This window comes from Tachyglossus aculeatus, chromosome 2 (genome assembly GCF_015852505.1).
Source record: "Tachyglossus aculeatus isolate mTacAcu1 chromosome 2, mTacAcu1.pri, whole genome shotgun sequence".
Taxonomy (NCBI): domain Eukaryota; kingdom Metazoa; phylum Chordata; class Mammalia; order Monotremata; family Tachyglossidae; genus Tachyglossus; species Tachyglossus aculeatus.
The window spans coordinates 166,047,229-166,059,757 of NC_052067.1; the positions used below are offsets into that span (position 1 = coordinate 166,047,229).

The 12,529-nt window shown below is 43.1% G+C and overlaps 1 protein-coding gene across 2 annotated transcripts in view; it reads left to right on the plus strand.

The window, feature by feature from the left end:
• The window catches only part of LMNTD1 (lamin tail domain containing 1), a 242,410-nt gene that overhangs the window by 213,906 nt on the left and 15,975 nt on the right, over positions 1 to 12,529 (plus strand). For both annotated transcript variants that reach the window (XM_038741112.1, XM_038741120.1), the window contains 4 exons: positions 66 to 252; positions 1,819 to 1,971; positions 9,276 to 9,490; positions 10,878 to 11,050. In XM_038741112.1, coding sequence (XP_038597040.1) covers positions 66 to 252; positions 1,819 to 1,971; positions 9,276 to 9,490; positions 10,878 to 11,050 — 728 coding nt within the window. The remainder of the gene's footprint in view (positions 1 to 65; positions 253 to 1,818; positions 1,972 to 9,275; positions 9,491 to 10,877; positions 11,051 to 12,529) is intronic.

Sequence of the window (12,529 nt, forward strand, 5' to 3'; positions counted from 1 at the left end):
GCGCGTATAAATCCACCACGTCGAGTTGGCTTCTAAGCATTACATTTGCTTTTACCGTTATCCAGTGCTCTTGGAGACGTTAAAATAGCTGAGGTGGATCCCGAAGGTGTTTTTGTGACGCTCCTCAACAGCTCTGCGGAGAAAGAAGAGGGTATCGGAGGTTATGTTTTACAGCAAAACGTCAACGGCCAAGCGATCGCTTGCTACAGATTTCCCCCCAACGTTCGAATGAAGGCCAATTCCACAGTGAAGGTGGGCGCAGGTCGTTAAGCCGAGTGAATTCTGAGAGAAACGTGAAAACTCACATTCTCATCCCCTCTAGACTCACTGTGGGCAGGGAATGTGTCGGTTTATTGTTCTTTTGTACTCTCCCAAGCACTTAGTTCAGTGCTCGGCACACAGTGAGCGCTCAATTGAATGGACGGTAAGCGCTCAGTGAACATGACGGAGCGCGTTCCACCGAATGCCAAACTGAGGCACCGAGAGGTTGAGTGACTTACGGGTTGGGCTGTAGTAGAGGGAAATGTCAGTCAGTCAGTCCAATCAATCAATCAATCATATTTATTGAGCGCTTACTGTGTGCAGAGCACTGTACTAAGCGCTTGGGAAGTACAAGGCGGCAACACATAGAGACAGTCGCTACCCAACAGCGGGCTCACAGTCTAGAAGGAATTAATAAATGCCATTATTATTATTACAGTACAACAATAAACAGACACATGCCCACAAGAAGTAACACAAATAAATAACTAAAGTATGAATAATTTATTACGGAAAATAAAGGAAGAAGCCACAATCCCTGCTTACAAGGGATTTACAATCTAAATAGGGGAACCTTACGATCTAGTGACTCTTCTCCCCTACCCAACGAGAGTCTCATCCCTTGCTTCATCTCTGGAAAGCAAAACTCCTTGTTTTCCCCAGTCTTACATGACCCCTCTCTTACAGGATCCCCCTCCCAGCAACCGCTGGCCTCAAAGAAGAGACGGTGACGATAAATAAGATGATAATTCTGTCTCTCACATCGCCCTTTCCTGTGAAGGAATGAAAATGGCGCTGTGTCGGAAGGGAAATCTTTTGGTTCGACCACCGTACCGTAAATAAGTCCACCGTGTTTATTGAGCGCTTACTGTTCACAGAGCATTGTACTAAGCGCTTGGGAGAGTCCAATATTAACAGTCATATTCCCTGCCCACCATAAGCTGACTGTCTAAAAGGACTCCAGCTCTGAAGATTATTGTTGAAAATGGCGGGTGGGGAATCGCAAAGATCCCGACTCAATCAATCAACAATCAATCATATTTATTGAGTGTTTACGGTGTGCAGGGCACTGTAATTATAATTATGGCATTTATTAAGTGCTAACTATGTGCCAGGCACTATACTAAGTGCTGGGGTGGATACAAGAATATCAGGTTGGACACAGTCCCTGTCCCATCTGGGGCTCACAGTCTCAATCCCTATTTGACAGATGAGGGAACTGAGGCCTAGAGACATGAAGTGACTTGCCCAAGGTCACACAGCAGACAAGTGGCCGAGCCGGGATTAGAACTCATGACCCTCTGACTCCCACCACGCCTTGCTGCTTCCAATATAGCAATGGAACAGATCTATTCCCCACCCACGAGATTTACAGTCTAGAGGGGGAGGCAAACATTAATAGAAAGAAATAAATAAATTACGGATATGGACGTAAGTGCCGTGGGGCTGGTGAATAAAGGGAGACGATCAGTGTGATAAACTAAACCCAAACCAGAAGTCCCCATTTAATGTTTCTCTGATTGGAAAGCTGCTCTCCTTTCTCTCTGATCCTTGGAGGTTTGGGCAGCGTCTGCGGAGAGAAAAGGAGATGAGGCCGACTCTGGGAATGCTCCGGATCACGACCCTCCGCTGGATTTTTTCTGGAAGGGGCAGGACAGGTTGCGGACGACTTTCGACTGCACGACTCTCCTGTGTAAACCCAACGGTCAGGTCAGTGCTGTTGGACCCCAGGGCACGGAGGGGTTAATGTCGGGTGACACCATGACTTCTCCCCGCCATTAATAATGATAGTAATTGTGGCATTTGTTAAGCTCTTGCTATATGCCAGGCACTGTACTAAGCGCTGGAGTGGCTATGAGCAAATCTGGTTGGACACAGTCCCCGTCCTACGTGGGGCTCACGGTCTCAATCCCCGTTTGACAGATGAAGGAACTGAGGCCCAGAGGAGTAAAGTGATTTGCCCAAGGTCACACAGCAGACAAGATATATGTATATATGCTTGTACATATTTATTACTCTATTCATTTTACTTGTACATATCTATTCTATTCTATTTATTTTATTTTGTTAGTATGTTTGGTTTTGTTCTCTGTCTCCCCCTTTTAGACTGTGAGCCCACTGTTGGGTAGGGACTGTCTCTATAAGTTGCCAACTTGTACTTCCCAAGCGCTTAGTACAGTGCTCTGCACACAGTAAGCGCTCAATAAATACGATTGATGATGATTGATGATGAAGCGGTGGAGCTGGTATTAGAACCCATGACCTTTTGACTTCCAAGCCTGGGCTCTAACCACTATGGCATGCTGCTGATTTTCCTAAACTTGGATTTTCTTGGGCTCTAGGCTCTTCTCCCCCACTAGACTTTTCTTCCCCTTTGACTGTAAGCTCATTGTGGGCAGGGAATGTGTCTGTTATGTTTTTGGGTTTTTTATGGTATTCGTTAAGTGCTTACTATGTGCCAGGCACTGTACTGAGCACTGGGGTAGAGACGGACTAATCAGGTTGGACATGGTCCACATTTCACATGGGGCTCACGGTCATAAGCCCTATTTTACAGATGAGGTCACTGAGGCACAGGGAAGTGAAATGACTTGCCCAAGGTCACGCAGCAGACAAATGGCGGTGACAGGACTAGAACCCGGGTCCTTCTGATTTCCAGGCCTGTGCTTTATCCACTAGGCCACTTTGTTGTACTCTCCCAAGCTCAGAGTACAGTGTCCTTTGATTGATAAATATGATTGATTGAGAGTCTATTATAGACTCTATTATATTATTATATTATATTATATTATTATTTTATATTATATTATAGTATATTATATCTTATCATATTATATTATATTATTACATTATATTGCATTGTATTATATTATATATTATATTATATTATATTATATTATATTATATTATATTGTGTTATATTATATTATATTATATTATGATTTTATGCATTATATTATATTATATATTATGTTATATTGTGTTATATTATGTTAAATTATATTATATTATATTATGTTATATTATATTATATTATATTATATTATATTATATTTTATATTATATTCTGTTCTGTTCTGTTCTGTTATATTATATTATATTATATTATATTGTATTGTAATATAATATTATATTATATTATATTATATTATATTATATTATATATTATATTCTTCTATTATAGAAGTGTTGGTAAACACTTTCCCTGCCCATAACGAGTTTACTGAAAAGGGCTTAGTACATCTAGACTGTGAGCCCACTGTTGGGTAGGGACCGTCTCTATACGTTGCCAACTTGTACTTCCCAAGCGCTTAGTACAGTGCTCTGCACACAGTAAGCCCTCGATAAATACGATTGAATGAATGAATGAATGAATACAAGGCTCTGTCCGCAGTCAGTCCTCAATAAATGCCAGTGATTGATTAACTAATGGCTTGAAAAGCCTGGAAGGCGTTACTTTTCTAAACAAGGACAAAAAACAGAACATATTCTGCCACATGTCTGCTGTGTGGCCTTGGGAAAGTCACTTAGCTTCTCTGTGCTTCAGTTATCTCATCTGTAAAATGGGGATTCAATTCCCGTTCTCCTTCTTATTTAAACTGAAAGCCCTAAGGGGACAGAGATTGTGCCCAACCTGATTAACTCCTATCTACTCTGGCACTTAGAATAGTGCTTTACACAAGGAATATTGTGAGCTTGTTGTGAACAGGGAATATGTCTGTTGTTATATCATACTCTCCCAAGTGCTTAGTACAGTGCCTTGCGCACAGTAAGGGCTCAATCAATATGACTGACTGAATGAATGAAAGTACCATAATAATAATAATAGTCTGATTTTACAAATTATTCCCTCCCTGACATCAAAAGAGCCCAAAAGCAATTACAGACGGACAACGCCAAGAAAACCACCCTTATTCAAACATCTTTATGCTTAGAGAAGCAGCGTGGCTTTGTGGAAAGAGCAAGGGTTTAGGGATCAGGGGACGTGGATTCTAATCCCAGCTCCGACACCTGCCTGCTGTGTGACCTTGGGCAAGACGCTTGACTTCTCTGTGCCTCAGTTACCTCGTCTGTAAAATGGGGATTAAGACTGTGAGCCCCACGTGGGACCACCTGATTACCTTGTATCTACCCCAGCGCATAGAACAGTGCTTGGCACATAGTAAGTGCTTACCAAATACCATAATAATTATTATCATTATTACCTGTACTATTACTGTACATATCGACTTCCTTAGTCAGAGGTCATGGATTCTAATTTGGCTCCGCCGCATGTTTGCTGTGTGACCTTGGGCAAATCACTTAACTTCTCTGAGCCTCAGTTCCCTCGTATGGGGATTAAGACTGTGAGCCCCACGTGGGACAACCTGATCACCTTGTATCCCCCCAGCGCTTAGAACAGTGCTTTGCACATAGTAAGCGCTTAACAAACGCCATCATTATTATTATTATCCTATAACCTAAGAACTCAATCATATCTACATGACCACTTTTGCTACTTTCTTCTATCTTTAAATGATTTTAGTATCTGTCTTCCCTGCTAGACTGTAAATTCCTTCAGTTCAGAGTTCTTGTCTCTTACTCTATTGCACTCTCCCAAGTGCTTAGTACAGTGCCCGGCACACACAATAGACTGTCAGCTCCTTGGGGGACAGGGATCATATCTATTAACTCCACTGCTCTCCCCAAGCAGTTATAGTAAGCGCTCAGAGTAAGTGCTCTGTAAATAATACTGGGTGACTGCTGCTTCTAATAAACTGTTTATGTTAAGAAAGGTGAGGTTCCAGATTGAGGAATAAACATGATAATTCCATTTATTAAACAATTCATTTGTGCTAGGCACTGGGAAAAATACAAGATAATCAGATAGGACACAATCTCTGCCCCAGATGGGACTCCCAGTCTAAGAAGGAGGAAAGCCCAAGCAGCGTGGCTCAGTGGAAAGAGCACGGGCTTTGGAGTCCGAGGTCATGGGTTCAAATCCCAACTCCACCAATTGTCAGCTGTGTGATTTTGGGCAAGTCACTTAACTTGTCTGTGCCTCAGTTCCCTCATCTGTAAAATGGGGATGAAGACTGTGAGCCCCACGTGGGACAAACTGATCACCTTCTATCCCCCCACCGCTTAGAACAGTACTTTTCACATAGTAAGCACTTAACAAATACCATCATTATTATTATTATTATCGACCCCAGCGTTTAGAAGAGTATTTGGCACACAGTAAGTTCTTAACAAATACCGTCATCATCATTATTATTATTAAGAGTGGGGATTTTATTTCTATTTTGCTGCTGAGAAAATGGAGGCCCAGGGAAGTGAGGTGACTTGTCCAAGGTCACGCAACATTCATTCATTCAATAGTACTTATTGAGCGCTAACTGTGTGCAGAGCACAACAGTCAAGTGACGGAGCCTGGATTAGGACCCAGGTTTCCTGACCTCCCAGTCCCCTGCTATTTCCACTGGTCCATGCTAGATTTTATGCAGGCTCCTTAGCTTGAAGCAATTTCTATTCTGCTTTTGTCCTTTTTGCCTTTAGTCTTATGGTAATAATCAGAAAACCCTTAGTACAGTGCTCAAGAGCTTCATACAGTGCTCTGCACACAGTAAGTGCTCAATAAATACGATCGAATGAATGTATTATCATCATCATCATCATCATCAATCGTATTTATTGAGTGCTTACTATGTGCAGAGCACTGTACTAAGCGCTTGGGAAGTACGAATTGGCAATATATAGAGACAGTCCCCACCCAACAGTGGGCTCACAGTCTAAAAGGGGGAGACAGAGAACAAAACCAAACATACTAACAAAATAAAATAAAAATAGAATAGATATGTAAATGAATAGAATAGATATGTAAATAAATAGAATAGATATGTAAATAAATAGAATAGATATGTAGATATTATCAGAGCATGGACTTCTTAATAGAGTTACTGCTTCACTTTGGACTGTGAGCCCACTGTTTCTAGACTGTGAGCCCACTGTTGGGTAGGGACTGTCTCTATATGTTGCCAACTTGTACTTCCTAAGCGCTTACTACAGTGCTCTGCACACAGTAAGCGCTCAATAAATACGATTGATTGATTGATTGATTGATTTGGACCATTGTGGGATTTCTTTCCCATTGGGTGGCAAGTCTTTTGATATTCCCTAATGTCGGCTTCTCAAATTCACACTCACTACAGTGAATCTAATGGAATAATAATAACGATAATAATAACTGTGGTATTTGTTAAGGGCTTACTGTGTGCCAAGCACTGTACTAAGCTCTGGGGTGGGGTCCCGATTATTCAGTTTGGACACTGTCCCCATCCCACATGGGGCTCACAGTGTAAGTCTGAGGGAGGAGGATTTTATCCTCGTTTTACAGATGAGGGAACTGAGGCACAGAGAAGTTAAGTGACTTTCCCAAGGTCACACAGCAGACAACTAGGGTTAGAATTCACGTCATCTGACTCCAAGGCCCTAGCTCTTTTCATTAGGTCGTGCTGCTTCCCGGGTAACAGATGACAACAGGACAGGTGATGAACAGCAGTATGGCCTAGTGGATAAATCACAGTCCTGGGAGTCAGAAGGACCAGGGTTCTAATCCTGGCCCTGACATGTATCTGCTGTGTGAACTTGGGCAAGTCGCTTAGCTTCTCTGTGCCTCAGTGACAGATTACCTTGTGTCTACCCTTGCGGTTGGTAGGCTCTTTTCATCTCCTTTCATTAGAGCAGCAGCGTGGCTCAGTGGAAAGAGCCTGGGCTTTGGAATCAGAGGTCATGGGTTCAAATCCCGGCTCGGCCAACTGCCAGTCGTGTGACTTTGGGCAAGTCCCTGTGCCTCAGTTACCTCATCTGTAAAATGGGGGTGAAGACTGCGAGCCCCCCGTGGGACAACCTGATCACCTTGTAACCTCCCCAGTGCTTAGAACAGTGCAGTGCACATAGTAAGTGCTTAATAAATGCCATTATTATGATTATTATGCCATGCTACTTCCCAGGTGACAGATGACAAGAAAACAGTGAGGGCTGAACAAATTCCATAAAAAAAAGTTAGAGTTCACAATCTCTGTCCTAATAATAAAAGAATTATGGTCGTGGCTCAATGGAAAGAGCACGGGATTTGGAGTCAGAGGTCAGGGGTTCAAATCCCGGCTCCGCCAATTGTCAGCTGTGTGACTTTGGGCAAGTCACTTAACTTCTCTGAGCCTCAGTGACCTCATCTGTAAAATGGGGATTAAGACTGTGAGCCCCCCGTGGGACAACCTGATCACCTTGTAACCCCCAGCGCTTAGAACAGTGCTTTGCACATAGTAAGCGTGTAATAAATGCTATCATTATTATTATTATAATTATTGTATCCCCTAGCACTTAGAACAGTGCTTTGCAAAGAGTAAGCGCTTAACAAACACTATTATTATTATTATTATTATTATTATTGTTATTATTATTACTTATGAAGAGCTTACTCTGTGCCAAGCACTATTCTCAGTGCTGGGGTAGATACAAGTTAATCAAGTTGGACTTAGTTCCTGCCCCGCATGGGACTCATAATCTCAATCCCCATTTTACAGATGAGGGAACTGAGGCTCAGAGAAGAGAACTGACTTGTCCAAGGTCACACGGCAGACAAGTGGCGGAGCCGGGATTAGAACCCATGGCCTCCTGACTCCCAAGCCCGGGCTCTTCTCACTCCACCATGCTGCTTCTCAAGGGGCTTGCAGTCTAGAGAAATTTTGCAGAACTGAAATAAGACTCTGGTGTCCTTGTTTCTTCCTTTCTCCCTTTCCCTTTAACCCTCTGCTTCTTCTCTCTCCTTCTCCCTCCTGATGGAAGATTCCATTATCATGAGCAACTCCAGAACCCACTACCATCAGTAGTAAAAGGAATGTCAAACTTGACAACTTACCGCAACAAACGCTCTGGGCATGTTACTCCCCTCCTCAAATATCTCCAGTGGCTGCCTGTCAACCTACGAACCAAGCCAAAACTCCTCACCCTGGGCTTCCAGGCTGTCCATCCCCTCGCCCCCTCCTACCTCACCTCCCTTCTGTCCTTCTCCAGCCCAGCCCGCACCCTCCGCTCCTCTGCCACTGCTCACCTCCTCACTGTGCCTCATTCTCGCCTGTCCCACCGTCGACCCCCGGCCCACGTCCTCCCCCTGGCCTGGAATGCCCTCCCTCTGCCCATCCACCAAGCTAGCTCTCTTCCTCCCTTCAAGGCGCTACTGAGAGCTCACCTCCTCCAGGAGGCCTTCCCACACTGAGCCCCTTCCTTCCTCTCCCCCTCGTCCCCCTCTCCATCCCCCCCATCTTACCTCCTTCCCTTCCCCACTGCACCTGTATATATATACGTACATATTTATTACTCTATTTATTTATTTTACTTGTACATATCTATTCTATTTATTTTATTTTGTTAGTATGTTTGGTTTTGTTCTCTGTCTCCCCCTTTTAGACTGTGAGCCCACTGTTGGGTAGGGACTGTCTCTATATGTTGCCGACTTGTACTTCCCAAAGGCTTAGTACAGTGCTCTGCACACAGTAAGTGCTCAATAAATATGATTGATTGATTGATCTGCCAAGCTAGTTCTCTTCCTCCCTTCACAGTCCTACTGAGAGCTCACCTCCTCCAAGAGGCCTTCCCAGACTGAGCCCCCTCTTTCCTCTCCTCCTCCCCATCCCCCCCATTTTACCCCCTTCCCCTCCCCACAGCACTTGTATGTATTTGTACAGATTTATTACTCTATTTATTTTACTTGTACATATTTACTATTGTATTTATTTTGTTAATGATGTGCATCTAGCTTTAATTCTATTTGTTCTGATGATTTTCACACCTGTCTACATGTTTTGTTTTGTTGCCTCTCTCCCCCTTCTAGACTGTGAGCCCGTTGTTGGGTAGGGACTGTCTCTATATGTTGCCGACTTGTACTTCCCAAGCGCTTAGTACAGTGCTCTGCACACAGTAAGCACTCAATAAATACAATTGAATGAATGAATAAATAATGGAATTCTCTTTAGGCCGTTGCTTGGTACACTCCTATCCACCGAGCGAGTAAGGAGGAATGGGACAAACGACATTCTGGAAGTGAATTCCAAAGCGGCCCTGAGGTAACAACGGTGAATCCGCACGACCGCAAGGAATCAGGACGGACAAAATCAAAGGCTTTGTCGAGTCACCTGGGAAGACAGAAACACTCATTTCTGGAGAATCAAGTCCAAATTTTCCTTAAAAGGTAGATAATAATAATAATAACATAATTATATGTAATTATATTATATTGTATTGTATTATATTACATTATATTATGCATTATATTATATTATATTAGATTAGATTTTAGATTAGATTAGATTGCATTATATTATATTATATTGTATTATATTGTATTATATCATATCATATATTATATCATATCACATTACATTATATTATATTATATATTGCACATTATATATTATATTATATGATTATATTATATTATGTTATGTTATGTTATATTATATTATATTATATTATATTATATATTAAATTTTATGCTGTGTTTTTATATTTAATCATATAATTACAATAACAATAATTATTATTAATTGTACTAAGCTCTGGGGTGGATCTTCTAGACTGTGAGCCTGCTGTTGGGTAGGGATCGTCTCTATATGTTGCCAACTTGTACTTCCCAAGCACTTAGTACAGTGCTCTTGCACACAGTAAGCGCTCAATAAATACGATGGAATGAATGAATACGAGCAAATTGGGTTGGACACAGTCCCTGTTCCACATGGGGCTCACGGTCTCAATCCCCATTTGACAGATGAGGTAACTGAGGCCCAGAGAAGCGAAGTGACTTGCCCAAGGTCACACTGCAGACGTGACGGAACCAGGATTAGAACCCAGGTCCTTCTGGGTCCCTGGCCCGTGCTCTATCCACTTGACCAAACTGCTTCTAATGCCCTCCGGATCACCATTCATTCATTCATTCAATCATATTTATTGAGCGCTTACTGTGTGCAAAGCACTGTACTAAGCGCTTGGGAAGTACAGGTTGGCAACATATAGAGACGGTCCCTACCCAACAACAGGATCACAGTCTAGAAGTCCCCCTCCTTCCTCTCCCCCTCATCCATCCCCCCCATCTTACCTCCTTCCCTGCCCCACAGCACCTGTATATATGTATATATGTTTGTACGTATTTATAACTCCATTTATTTATTTATTTTATTTGTACATATTTATCCTATTTATTTTATTTTGTTAATATGCTTTGTTTTGCTGTCTGTCTCCCCCTTCTAGACTGTGAGCCCACTGTTGGGTAGGGACCGTCTCTATATGTTGCCAACTTGGACTTCCCAAGCGCTTAGGACAGTGCTCTGCACACAGTAAGCGCTCAAGGAATACGATTGAATGAATGAATGAATATGTTGCCAACTTGTACTTCCCAAGCTCTTAGTACAGTGCTGTGCACACAGTAAGCGCCCAATAAATATGATAGAATGAATGAATGAATGAATGACCTGTCCGAGGTCACACGGCAGACGAGTTGCCGGGCCGGAATTAGAACCCAGGACCTTCTGGCTCCCAGGCCTGGGATCTAGCCACTCAGATCAGGGTTGTTTCTGTTGCAGAGAGAAAGAACGGCCGCCCAGCTTGTCTCGCACTCATAACCCTTGGACCCAGAGCCCCAGTTGCCTGTGCCATCCCAACTACTCGCCGGCCGGACCCCGGGCCCCGGGCCGGGACCAGGGCAGCCTCTGGGCACAGCCCAGGTCACAGTCGGCCAAACCCGAACCACCTCCAGGTAATTCCGCTTGCTCGATCGTTCGTTCACATCAATTGTATCTTTTAGACTGTGAGCCCACTGTTGGGTAGGGACCGTCTCTATATGTTGCCAACTTGGACTTCCCAAGCGCTTAGTACAGTGCTCTGCACACAGGAAGCGCTCAATAAATACAATTGATGATGATGATTGAGAAGTTCCTGGGGACAAAGCACTGTACTAAATGCTTGGGAGAGGACGCTGCAACCGTGAACAGACACATTGCCTGCCCACAGAGAGCTTACGGCCTAGAGGACTTTAGTCATTCATTCAATCATATTTATTAAGCACTTACTGTGTGCAGGGCACTCTATTAAGCGCTTGGGAGAGTCCAATACTGCAATAAACGGTGACATTGTCCCTCGCGAGCCCCAGTGTGTCCTCTGGGAGGAGCAGCGTGGCTCAGTGGAAAGAGCACGGGCTTTGGAGTCAGAGGTCCTGGGTTTGAATCCCGACTCCGCCACATGTCTGCTGTGTGACCTTGGGCAAGTCATTTAACTTCTCCAAGCCTCAGTTACCTCATTTGTAAAATGGGGATTAAGACTGTGAGCCCCACGTGGGACAACTTGATCACCTTGAAACCCCCCCAGCGCTTAGAACAGTGCTCTGCACATAGTAAGTGCTTAAAAAATGCCATTATTATTATTATCTGCTCTGTCTGTTTCTCTGCCCCCTCTCTGTTTCTCTCTCTCTCCATTTCTCTATTTCTTCCTCTCTTTCTCTGTCTCTGTCTGTTTCTCTGCCCCCCCCCCTCCATTTCTCTATTTTTTCCTCTCTTTCTCTGTCTCTCTCTCCATTTCTATTTATTTTATTTTGTTAATATGTTTGGTTTTGTTCTCTGTCTCCCCCTTCTAGACTGTGAGCCCACTGTTGGGTAGGGACCGTCTCTATATGTTGCCAACTTGTACTTCCCAAGTGCTTAGTACAGTGCTCTGCACACAGTAAGTGCTCAATAAATATGATTGATTGATTGATTGATCTGCTCTTATGTTTTGATGCTATTGATGCCTGTCTACTCGTTTTGTTTTGTTGTCTGTCTCCCCCTCCTAATAATAATAATGGTATTTGTTAAGCACTTACTATGTGCAAAGCACTGTTCTAAGCGCTGGGGAGTTTACAAGATCATTCATTCATTTCATTCAATCATATTTATTGAGCACCTACTGTGTGCAGAGCACTGTACTAAGTGCTTAGGAAGTACAAGTTGGTAACATACAGAGATGGTCCCTACCCAACAGCGGGCACACAGTCTAGAAGGGGGAGACAGAGAACAGAACAAAACATATTAACAAAATAAAATAAATAGAATAAATAAGTACAAATAAAATAAATAGAGTAATAAATACATACAAACATATATACAGGTGCTGTGGGGAGATCAGGTTGTCCCACAGGGGGCTCACATTTAATCTCCATTTTACAGATGAGGTAACTGAGGGATGGAGAAGTTAAGTGACTTGC